At 42.4% G+C, this 12,458-nt stretch overlaps 1 protein-coding gene across 1 annotated transcript in view; it reads right to left on the minus strand.

Moving 5' to 3' along the window:
- LOC133131705 (solute carrier organic anion transporter family member 3A1-like) overlaps positions 1-12,458 on the minus strand; it is a 40,159-nt gene that overhangs the window by 5,431 nt on the left and 22,270 nt on the right. The window contains exons 3-9 of the mRNA XM_061247118.1: positions 5,803-5,901; positions 5,250-5,540; positions 3,223-3,387; positions 2,275-2,473; positions 1,850-1,985; positions 1,137-1,309; positions 593-657 (exon numbers count right to left, since the gene is read on the minus strand). Of these exons, the coding sequence (XP_061103102.1) occupies positions 593-657; positions 1,137-1,309; positions 1,850-1,985; positions 2,275-2,473; positions 3,223-3,387; positions 5,250-5,540; positions 5,803-5,901 (1,128 nt within the window). The remainder of the gene's footprint in view (positions 1-592; positions 658-1,136; positions 1,310-1,849; positions 1,986-2,274; positions 2,474-3,222; positions 3,388-5,249; positions 5,541-5,802; positions 5,902-12,458) is intronic.

Below are 12,458 nucleotides of genomic sequence, written 5' to 3' on the forward strand. Positions count from 1 at the left end.
GCCAACACACAAGCATGGAACCAATCAGATTACAGCATAAAAGGGTTATTGTGGTAATGGTAAAGCTGATGACAAATTACTAGTTGGACAAAGATTTTAGCTGCGATTAGCAGCTAGTATAGGTTACTTTACTACAGTTAACTACTATTCCAAGTATCACTCAGCCATTCAAGTCAAAGTTAGATGCTAGCCAATGCACGTCCATCACATTGCAACAACGTTGCCCAGGATTTGCAAACTAGTAGGCACACAGAGCTGCACACTGCCTCCACTTCTACGTGATTCAGAAACTAGCCGATGCGGGTCTTGATTTGCGAGAGAGATCATGTTCGTAAGCAGGCAAAAGTGCGAGAGCTGTCGGGTGACCGAAACTCGGAGGACCGGAGAAAGCTGAGCAGCGCTTCTCCAAATAATAAAATGAGGACTGAAAAAAAGTGTGTGCAATTTCACCTGAAAAGGCTCATGATAGGGGTCGGGTGGGAGCGGATTGGCTGTCCTAACGGGCCGGGCAGGTGCAGGTATAAATAAGCCTGACCCATGCAGCATTAGCAGCATGTGATACACAGAGTGGAGTTTGTTGACAGTCCCTCACCTAACAGTCGCAGCAGCAGGAATAGGACTCCGAGTGCGTAAGACTTCAGCTCCGGGCTCACCGTTCTGCAGAGGGGACACAAAGAAACTGAGCTAGAACAAAGAAGATTTTTGCTACATTTACATATTTGCAACGTAACTGTGTGGTTGTGCAAGGTCGTGGTGGCTAATGTTTTTATAGTTTTTTAATAAAAACATCCAAGCCTGGATGGTTGTGAGGGATGCTCTTTGAATGCTTGATGGAATAAACACGAGACCCCTGCACACATATGAAGTCCCGACTATTGATAAGCAGATAAGCGCAAGTTCTGGTAACCCCGTTATTGTCAGTGACGGACCTCTGCAAACTGCAGAATATCCCCCTTTCCCCCCCCCCATTTCCAGTCAATAATCGTCATGACGAAAATCAAGGGTGCCAATAATTCTGGAGCCCACTGTATAATATGTGCGTATCTGATGAGAAAGATGACAGAGATTATGTGCGTGATTATGAGTGTGATTATGAGTGCATTTCAGAATGAGTCTGTACGCAGGTATCTGTGCACCTGATGAGGATCATGACAGAGGGGGTCTGTGCCATGGCTCCGATCATGCTGCAGGCACAGATGATGCAGAGGAAGATGAGGAAGGCCTCCTGGCAGCCAGGGCTGGGGCACTTCCCCGGCACGGCCGTGGCGTTGCTGAGGTCACTGGAGATGCACGTGCACCCCGTCAGATTCTGGACAGGGGAGAGAGAGAGGGCACGCTGAACCTTACTAAGCCATCTGTGCTGGCCTGTCACCCCTCAAACCCTCCCCCTTCCTCTGCTACCCTGCCCCTCACAGCTTCCCTCTATCACACCCCTCACCCTGCGGTGCTGACAGCTCCGGGGCAACTGGCGAAGCAGGCAGACAGGTTCAGCTTTGGGGCTTTTTAGTTTGTATGTCTATCAATTTATCAATCAATTTTAATTTGTATTGCGATCTTAACAAAGGGCCTTTGTCACAAAGCAGCTTCACAGAGAACCGGCCCCCAAGAGTACACCTAGGGCAACAGTGGCAAAGAAAAACTAACAGGCTAACAGGAAGAAACCTGTGGGGGAACCCATCTGCTGCTGGTTGACACCGGTTTGATGTAGAAATGGTTGTAAATATAAACAGATGAATTATAGTACATAAATGTCCAATCCAAATGAATTGAGTCCAAGCAGAGATGAATCTCGTGACGTGGAGGGACAGGCTTGTGCACATATAAAATACATATGAGGCATGGTACTCACGTCTTTTGTGCAGCCAGCGAAGCAAGCAGAAAGGTAAGTGACATCGTTGGAGCCACAGACAGGGCTTACTGAGGCTGTGTAGCAGTTACAGTTACGAATGCAAGCCGCCTCCGGCTTCTGCCCTGGCTGCAGGATCCTGAGGACAGAGACACGGGTTCAAACAGCTATCTCAGACTAAACCCACCCTCTGCTGCAGAACAGTGGCCAGCCCAGTCTACTGTGAGAGAATTTGAAACGTTCTGATTCTGAGGCTGAAATGCATCTGGAGTCTGGTCTGAGTCAGGAATTAATAAATCAGCACCTCCGACTGAACACTTGAAGCTATCCAAAAGTATACTGAAATATAAATCCTCAAGCACACACACACACCACCCCCACACACACAAAGAAACATGAGAAAACAGCATCAGGAAGCAGGTGCTTACTCATCGCCGTAGGTAACAGTCACCCCGGCGACAGGCCCAGTGTCACAGCCCAGGAAGAGGAAGGTGACGTAGCAGGCGGTGGACACCAGATTGACCAGCATGGCCATGCGCACAGCCCCCAGGGCTGATAGGTTGAGCTTCTTCACCAGAAGCCCCCCCAGGAAAATACCCAGACACGCGCACGGGATCGCCGTCATGCCTAAGAAACCACAGCCAAGTTATCTCCATTATGCCCATCACTCATGTACATAGAAGCAGGAATCTGTGTTCATTAGCACATACAGATACAAATGACGAACACAACCATTCAAAAGTTTAGGGTTACCATGTCTTTTTCTGCTTTTCTGATTTAATATTTAATTTTCTCTGTTCGTAATCAAACAATTCATACATGGTCAAAGTGCAGACTCAGAGCTTTTATTAAAGGGTATTTGTAAACATTTTTGGTTTCACCATGTAGTAATTACAGCACTTTTTATATGTATGAATCTATATTTCAATGTTTAAGACAAATAAAAATAATGTTTTGTATTTGTATTTGGCAGCAATGTCATAAATCACAATATGTACACAGTACAACACTGAGCCATCCATACATTGCACTGTACTTCCCAGAAGTTATAAATATAATCCAGACATATATCATGCATTGACTTCAAATTTATTCATAATATCTATGGAATACACAGTGAGATCTGCAGTATATCATATTTATATCTAGTCTCAATGCAAATATACTTAACTCAAATCATTGAAAATATAAAATGTATATATAACTTGTCAATTGATTGTATATATCGGCAGTTTCCCTCTGTACTGAGCTTACTGGCAGAAAAGATAATGTCATTGTCATTTGCCATTGTGGAAGTATCTCCTCCCCTTTCCACATATAAGATTATCGTTAAAGTTGGAGAGAAGGCGGCTCCTGAAGTGAAAAGTGTGACTCACCCAGGAGCTGATTGGCTGAGGTAGTGGTGAGATTGAACTGCTGCTCCAGGTACTTCCCTAGGAATGCGGCGAAGCCGGCCACCACGGCGATCTCCATACAGGCTGCCAGGATTATGCAGGTGAACACTGGGTTCGAGAGCAGGTGCTTGGTCACCTTGGGTATCACTAGAAGACAAGGCGGGCAAGGCAGAGCCATGGCTCCATATCAGACCACATGACACACTATGTGACGGTTGGGGAGAGTACATATGTAAACATTCCCCTGAGAGGACAGACGAGCTGCCCAAACTAGAGGATTAATAACTAGCCACAAGGTACTTTCCAACAAAATCAGGCAAAAAAAAAAATCCTCTCTTCACGGTTACCGACTTTCACTTGGCATCGTAGCGAATTGGCTAGATCGCTACCGAAATATCATATCGATAAATTAAACTTCTTTGCAAAATGCAAAATGTTGCAAAATGCCATGGAGTAACTGAGAAATCATGCCGTGTGCAGAAAATAAATAATGTTTTACGATGAGTGACTGTGTCACACCAGTGTACATAGCTGTTGGCTATTTAGTTACGTTGAAGCGTATTCCTGTGGTGTCACCGCTTTTATCTTAGTAATGCATAAATCAGAGTATTTGTAGGAATTTAAGTTATAATTAGGCTATGTTTGAACTGAAGTAGCCTACAGCTGGTGCAACCCAGTCCTAGGGCACGCAGGGTTGCTGCAGCAGTGAAGTTCCCCCCCCTTAGATCTTTGTTTAATTCTGTTACAGGTCATCAATCGAATCTTTATATGAAAACTGATATTGACTAGACCCCATCATAATATTTTTTATTGGATTCCATGTCATCTATGCCTAGTTTGACCACTAAGATAAACGGGTGCTACCGATTGCTACAGCCACTTGTTTTCGAGGCCAAGAATATTGTCGTCGAGGAAATTTTCACGTGATTAAGACCATATGATCTTTATTGTTACTTTTTTTCAAATATTTGGGAAAAGCACAACTTGAAGTGATAGAACATTGTATTGCGCCATCTCAGGATGTCTATTCTCTCTTTAATAAGCCATTTTCTTCAGCATGTTTTGGATATTGTGTCAACCCTGTGTGGTACTACCAGGGGACTGGTGTTTGAGGGGTCAAAGCTGTAAAAACTTGTCAAGCCTGTGCCACTCTATGTGTTACATGAATGTTAAATCCCCAAGTCTGTTATATATATTTCTTATTTGTTTTTATTTCTCTATTTTAATTTTTTTTGCTTATATCCTGTTATGGTTATATATGTTGTATATGCATTATTTTCAATAAAAAATAAAATAAAATAAAAACTGGTGTTTGAGGGGCGGTATATCTCTGCTCGTTGGCGCCATCAACTGGTCAACTGGGGATATTGCACGTCAGCCCTGTGGAAGAATGCTGCATACCAGGGGACTGCTCCATGAAGCAGGTTAAGAAAAGCAGGTTAAGAAAAGCGGACATTCATTTGGAAAACCTGGTTTGAGTGAACAATTTTAAGCGGAATAATCAAAGGTGGATGTTAAAGGGACCCAAGTGAATCGGTGGGTGGTTCTTCAAAGATAAACTGCTTGACAACAAGTGTCTGAGGGTGATATGCAGGACTAATAAAAATCGAGGAAGCATTGCTGTAAGTCATTAAAAATAATGACTTTTTTAATATACGTAATAATACGTTTTAATATAAATCAACTGTTTTGTCTCAGGAAACTGTTCTGCATCATTTCAAAGTGGGATTTGGTTTCCAGGTAGGATTTACTTTTCATCAGCAAAGGGTCTTAAAATGTCTAGGGATACCCAAATCCAAAGCCACTCTGAAAATTAACACATTTATTTTTGTCCATTATAAAGCTGATACATTTGCCTCTTTTGGTGAAAATTGAAATGAACTGAAATGGTAATTACATTCTTGTGAGTGAGGGTATACCAATATGGCAGCATTAGTAGTGGCTCATGGTCAGTTTTTATCCCTTTCATGAAAGGTGCTAAACAAGCAAGATCCATCACTATTATTTACCTCTGAGCTGCTGGCAGCAGGACAGGCTTGGCCCAGGTTCTGGGTGACACAGGGCCCCATTGCTGGGTTTGGAACCCGCGGAGTCCTGGGGCAGGCCGCTGTCGGTGGGGAGCATGGGCTGCTGGTTCTCAGCCTCTCCCTTGGCCGCGCCCTCGCCGGGCCAGTCCGACAGCGACTGCGGGAAGCCAAACATGAAGACCGCGGAGAAGAAGAGCAGGACGCCGCACAGCAGGAAGCCAGCCCACCAAGCGCCAATCCAGCGGGGATCCTCCGGAGTGATGTCCAACTTACCTAAGAGAGAGAAACACACAAACACACACACATACAATACACACATACATACACACACACAAATAACACACAGAGAAAATTACACGCCAGAGAAAATTACATGCCTTCCAGTATAAAACTACCACTGGATACTAAGTACACACATACAGTATGTAATGTATACATGTATTTGTGTACGAATGTATGAATAACTGAAGAGATATCATGGTGAGAAGACACTGTAGCCAGATGTATTCATAAGGCTGAATTTACAGTCACTCACTGGTGTCAATGAAGATGGCATCCACATAGATTTTGGTACACAGCGACCCTAGGATGAACCCACAGGCTGGCCCAAAGACCATAGTGGAGAATAAGATTCCTGAGAACACACAACGCAAGGGAGAATGTAAGGATATGACACCACAATACACAGATGAAAAAAACAATTTTAGGATATGACATGATGCACAACAATTCACACGCAAACAGCATCAGGATACAGCATTACAACATAAGATCTAATAACATATGCCTCTCAAAATATTAAATATAAGGATAAGAACATAAAAAATGTAATGTAACAAAGTAAACATACAGTGGCAAGACAGGGCAAGACAAATCAACAAATCTGAAAACACAACTACAAATCAGAAAACACTGCCACAAGTCAGAAAACAACAAACCAGAAAACACAAAGACAAATCAGAAAACACTGCCACAAGTCAGAAAACAACAAACCAGAAAACACAGACAAATCAGAAAACACAATGACGGACCAGAAAGACACAACGTAATTTCACAAAATGGAAAGGCTAGGTTCTGCCCATCTCGTCTCTGATAGGATGGAATTGTTGTCTTATCTGTGTGACCGGAAGTAGCTGGCATTTATTTAAGCATTAACTGACAGTCAGTGGTAAATTGTCATTTGAAAGTTTTATTACATTTGAATGTACCACAGCCTGGTGCGATTTATTGCTTTTATGAAACGGTTACCAAAATGTGATAATATAGATATTATTGACACAATCCAATAAATAGTGTTTATTATTAACCAAGTTATTACAATAATAATTTACAAGAAAACTACCTGGCTGCTGGCACATAGTGCCAGGCTTTTGCTATGCAACATTAGTAAAGTTTCGTTCTGCCAAACTAGCAAGCTAACTAAAAACAGTCCAACATGAGTGGGATCATGTTGCGTAGGCCTACTCATTTCATTATTTGGAGAAGGCGCATTGCTCGGCTCCGGTCTCTGGAGAGAGCTCTCACACTTCTCCCACACTGCTTACGGACACAAATCTTTCTGGCACCACCATGCTTCACCGTAGGGATGGTATTAGCCAGGTGATGAGCAGTGCCTGGTGTTCGCCAGACATCGTGCTTGGAGTTCTGCCCAAAGCTTTAAATTTTTGCCTCATCAGACCAGAGAATCTTTTTCCTCATGCTCTCAGAGTCCTCTAAATGCCGTCCTTTAATTTACTCAAGTGGCTTCCGTCTAGCCACTCTAACATAAAGGCCTGATTGATGGAGTGCTGTTGAGATGGTTGTCCTTCTGGTAGGTTCTCCCAGCTCTGCACAGGACTTCCAAAGCTCTGTTAGAGTGACTGTTGGGTTCTTGGTCACCTCCCTGACCAAGGCCCTTCTTGCCCGGTTACTCAGTTTGGCCAGACGACCAACTCTAGAAGAGTTCCAAATTTCTTCCATTTCACAATTATTGAGGCCACTGTGCTCCTGAGAACACTCAAAGCTTTAGAAAAGGTTTGATACCCTTGCCCTGATCTATGCACCACAATTTTATCGGGGAGAACTACAGAGAGTCCATGGCTTGGTTTTAGTCCTGGCATGTAGTGTAAATTGTGGGACCTTATATGCACAGGTGTCGAAATCGATCAAGGTCCGCCATATTTAAGGTCATTCCAACCCGTTAAATGTTCCTTCTTGAAGCTAGACGTAGAAGTTAACCCTCTTTAAGAACTCCCAAACTTTCCTTCCTTGTGAGAAAACACGAGCGCAGCCTTTGCAGAAGTGTTTTTTAAAGCGTGACATATTAATGATTGACCTGTGGATCCACCTCTCCATATTCCACGCATCTGCCATATCTGTAACTGACGTGGCTTCGAACTGACATTTGCAGGAACTAATGTGCCTAATTCACATTTTCTCAGTTTCCCCGTCTTAACTTATTTTTCTTTAGTCTTTGCCTAGCCTCTACCTAAGGGTGGAGCAGAAAGAAAAAGCAAAAAGAGGTGAAAAATAAGGGCAAGGGATAGCTCTCTCACTCCCTCCATCCTAAGAATGTTTGGATGTGTCTCCATCCCCACCCCCCTGCCTAGTTTCTCGCTCCTGCATGTCACCTGCTCCGGCTCAGCCTATCAGAAATGCCATATGCCTCCCTGTTCTACACCCTGCTGTCATTGCATTGCAATCAGTGGTGTGTTTAAGTAGAAGCCTGTTTTGCCTGAACCTTGCCACAACGTTCTAGTGCGCCCAGCCGTTTATGCCCTGCCCTTGGCTGCTAACTTTTTGTGAGCTACTCCTCCCTGTTTTTGACCTCTGCTGTTTTTGGCTCTGCTTCAGTCTCCTGCCTCTTGCTGGAACGTGGCCTGTTTTTGACTTTGCAATTCTGTTTGTGCTCTTCTGGATTGACATTGGACTGTGATTTCAGATTTGCCCCCATTAACCTCATTTGAACCATCAACCATATCTGTCTCAGCCTGGTCTGCCTGACAGAAATGTGCTCTTGAATGTTAAAATACATTCTTTACTGGTGAAATACAAATCTTTACTGGTGAAAATATTTTCCCCATACACATATAGGGAGGTCTGGAGAATATTACTCATAAAATACTATAAAAATATTACTAATAAACAAAGACATCTTGAGCAGTATAAGAAGCAACTAGGTAAAATGTATCTGGGTTTTTGAAGTTTCAAGTTGTAACCACATGAGGGCACCACCATCTCATTTACACGATCTGCTTTCCCTGGGAAACTAATTAACGCCTTACACTAAATTACATTCTCTCAAATGGATCTCACACTTAATGACATCTCATAACAATCACTGGTATTTCCATCCGAGGAATGCTCACACTACGCAGTCACAGGCTATGGTCACAGGGGTTCACACACAACGCAAGCCATGACTAAAGACTACTGTTTGATATTTTCACAAGATACTAGCTTAAGACTGGATCGGGAGAGCTATGAGCTATGATTCAAGCTGAGGATTTTCTTAGGATTTTATTAAGATCTTGTAAACTGTAAAACCTTGACTACAAGTCCAGTAGTGTATGCCAGGCACATGGCAACAGCAAAATATAGAAAACAATATTACTAAACCTTAATTTGCATGTAACATACAAATAAATGAATACAGGCTATTAACAGTGACTATTAATTGGGAAAGGTCTGTCAATGGCCGAGAGACCCGCTTCACCACTGGATGGCTCAATGCAATTCTCATTGTACTTTCGGAAGTCACAATGAATTTCACCAACACTGGTCCTGTTAATTGTCACAGCCTCTTGTCATGTAGGTAAATCAGATGATCATGCTTAACACAGTAAAACTAATTCTGTGCATTTTGCTTGCAAGGCCAGGGTAATGTTACCAATCTTATCTTAAATGCGGTAAGTTTGACATTACTGCATGCCGAAAAGTTTAGGCCAAAGATTTAGACTTCTGGCCCTATAGTTTGTCTACTGTAGTGCCTTGGAGGTGTCACTGTAAATAATTCCCATCTGATCCCCATGTCCTTGATTTTAATTTCACACCTATTTATAGCATGTTCTTGATCGTGATAGCACCCATTTTACCCCTTTTACTCTAATGAGGAACAGGGGATTAGAAAGAAAAGAGCCAGGAGCCCAGCAGAGAGGAAATGGGAGGCACACTGGTCTGTGCTGCAGATGTTAGCCAAGCGCCTGCAGCGACTAGCTAACTAACATTTCTCATTCCATTCCCTAGTATTGACATTTCATTTAAACAGGGATTTTCAGGCCATAAAGGTAGCAAAATACAAATGTAAAAAGGGAAACAGTGCCTCCCGTATTGGTGTTAAAATAGAAATGGCAATGTAAACTCTCAGACATCACTGAACGGAACTTGTGGAAATCAAAAGCTAAGGAGTTCAGTTCTCCAGTTTTCTTAATTTCCCCATAGGTTTATTGGAGAAACTCATGCAAAATTGAGCTACTGTTTCCCTTTTTACATTTGGATAACCAAATGATAAACAATTTTGCTACCTTTATAGCATGGAAATTTCTAGAGGCTAGTAACCGAACCACACAAAGCCAGTGGTGATCCCTGTTCATTCTGTTGGTGCCGAAGCCTACACTTACCTTCAGGCAAAAGACCGCACCAGCTGGCATGTGGCACATTGTACAATTTGGTCGACAACAACAACAATATTGCAACAACACAGCCTCAGGCTTCTGCCAACCGACCAATCACAATATCTTATTAGGCTACATTTCTGTGATGACTTTTTTCTCAATGCACAGTACTATACCATAACTAAAATGGATGTGCAGTCAGGTAAAGCTGGCAGATGTGTTTCATACCAAAAAATCAATTATAATTTGATGGGAGAAACTGATAAATAGGCCAGGGGAGAAGCCCAACACAAAGGAGCACAGAAAGCTGGGGTGGGGTGGGTTGGGAAGGGAGCCCTGTTCTTTGTACATCGGTACCTGAGCGCATCAGAAAAAAAGCACAAAAAAAAAACGCTGGTGTCAGAAACCTATTCTTAAAATGAAATGCTACCTATTCATTTTCTGCCTCATGTCTACTCACTTTTGTCTCATGGTGCTTATGTATATAATTACTGAATGCTCAAAATGACAGTTAACTTAAAAGTACACAAATGAAAAAATGTACAGGTGTGGAAAAATACATGTTTTAGCAGTAAACATGTTCCTTTCATATTCCTTTCACATTCCTCTTGTTATATGAATGCAGTAACTGTCCAACCCTGAGGACTTAATAATGTCTCATAACTGACCAGTTTTAAGTCTGTATTATCTAAATGTATAGATTATTTAGTTATCGCATTATAATGATTAATTCATAGCTATTCGTTGGAATTTGGTCATGCTACACTACAAAATCACAAGACTTACTACTCTTCATGAAATATGATATGATGTGCTGAACATCATGCAAGCAATCTAGTTAGGGATAGGCTCCAGCCCCCCTGCGACCCTGTTCAGGATAAGTGGGTTAAGATAATGGATGGATGGATAAACTTTTATTTAGCACCTTTCATACATAAAATGTAGCTCAAAGTGTAATTCTTTGCCAATAACAAAGAATTACAGAGACAATACAAATTAAAATAATAAACACTGCAAAAATATATACACATAACAAACAAACAAACAAACAAACAAGACAATCACTTTGGGGCCTTTCCCCTGTGCCTTAAACATTTAGACATTGATGCAGTTTGCAGCTGTTGCCACTGGGGTGAAGAGCATGGCTCCCATATCATTATCCTGACCAGTCCATTCCAGATTTGTACAGAACTGTCACTGTGCCTTGGCCATTTCCTTAGAGACTACAATCGTCGTAACCACAGGAAAACCCAGAATGGAAAAGCATCTTGTGTGATCAACTCAAGCAGGGGAAAGGGGGTGGCACAAAAACCCACAGACAGCCAAGAAAGGGAAACTTTCCATTGACGGGCTTGGTGGATTCTTTGACGCTGTGTGACTCAGAGAATAGGATATAATTGGAAACTTTATTGTCCATGAAATATAATGGACATTTCCCTTAAGGCAAAGCTCATGGCCTATACTATATATAAAAAGAACACCCATTCTAACATCTGACATATGGCATTCAGTATACAATGCAGTGCATGTTCCAGCTTGTGACAAGCTTATTCTTCATCTACATTGCCAAAACCCTATTTAAATTTTAAACAGCAGAGGAGATGAAGGATTTCTTTTAGCAGTTTTTTCCTGGCTTGTGGCAACAGTACACTGGGAGCGTACCCAGAGTGACTGGAACAAACGTGTCACTATTCTGGCTCTCCATCTCTCTCTGATCTACCTGGGGCAGATAGCGGAGAGGAAGTTTCCCGTTGTCTCAAATGTGGACTATTGGTCAACATTGTAGAAGAGCAAGTAGGAGGCACTCTTCCCACTAGTTATTACAAATACAAATCCACCATTGGTATAAAGCAGGGGTTTTCAAAGCATTAATTGCTGGAGGTAAATGCAGGGGTAAAATTGAGAGATTAATTTTATTTTCAAGACAGTTTGTCTTTTCATTTATTTTTGACTAAATTGCTAAATTACAGAAATCTCAAAATTAATGAAGGGTGGACAGCTCAGGTTTCTGTTTCCCCCAATTATACTGGCCAGCTAATTAGCAGTTCACACCCAAAGGTGGCTACAATGGCCACTAGTAGATCATACTCCAGTAAAAGTGTAAAAACAAGCTTTCAGCTGCCATTCACTAGTTTATCAAGGTAAAATGTTAGATAATATAAATGATTGGTGCTCATTAAATCAATAATGGGAGAAGTTGGTATTAAACATCCAGAAACAGGTAGAAGCCCACCCCATTCTCTACATCCATCACCTCCAATGTCTTGGCTAGAGCACTGCAGGCATGGGGAAACCGCTATGTGGATGAAGCATTCTGCGTTCTTCTCTCCAGTTCTAATGGCCTTGGTTCTCTGTGAGGACAGGTCTTTGGTGCTTAGGTTGGAGGTGTGGGCAGCAGGCACACCCCCCCACCCCCTCCCACACACATTTTCATTGGTCACCCCCAATGACACTAAGCTGTGGGCTGGGCAGGCAGGTGTTACAGTTGGATGACAGTCTTAGCTATCTGTTTGCATCTGCTGTCATCATCAGATACTTCTAGATGAGCTAGCTCAACAGGTCTAACTGGTCTAAAACGTACTCACTAAGGTCACGATAA

The sequence above is a fragment of the Conger conger genome, chromosome 6, assembly GCF_963514075.1.
Source record: "Conger conger chromosome 6, fConCon1.1, whole genome shotgun sequence".
Lineage (NCBI taxonomy): Eukaryota > Metazoa > Chordata > Actinopteri > Anguilliformes > Congridae > Conger > Conger conger.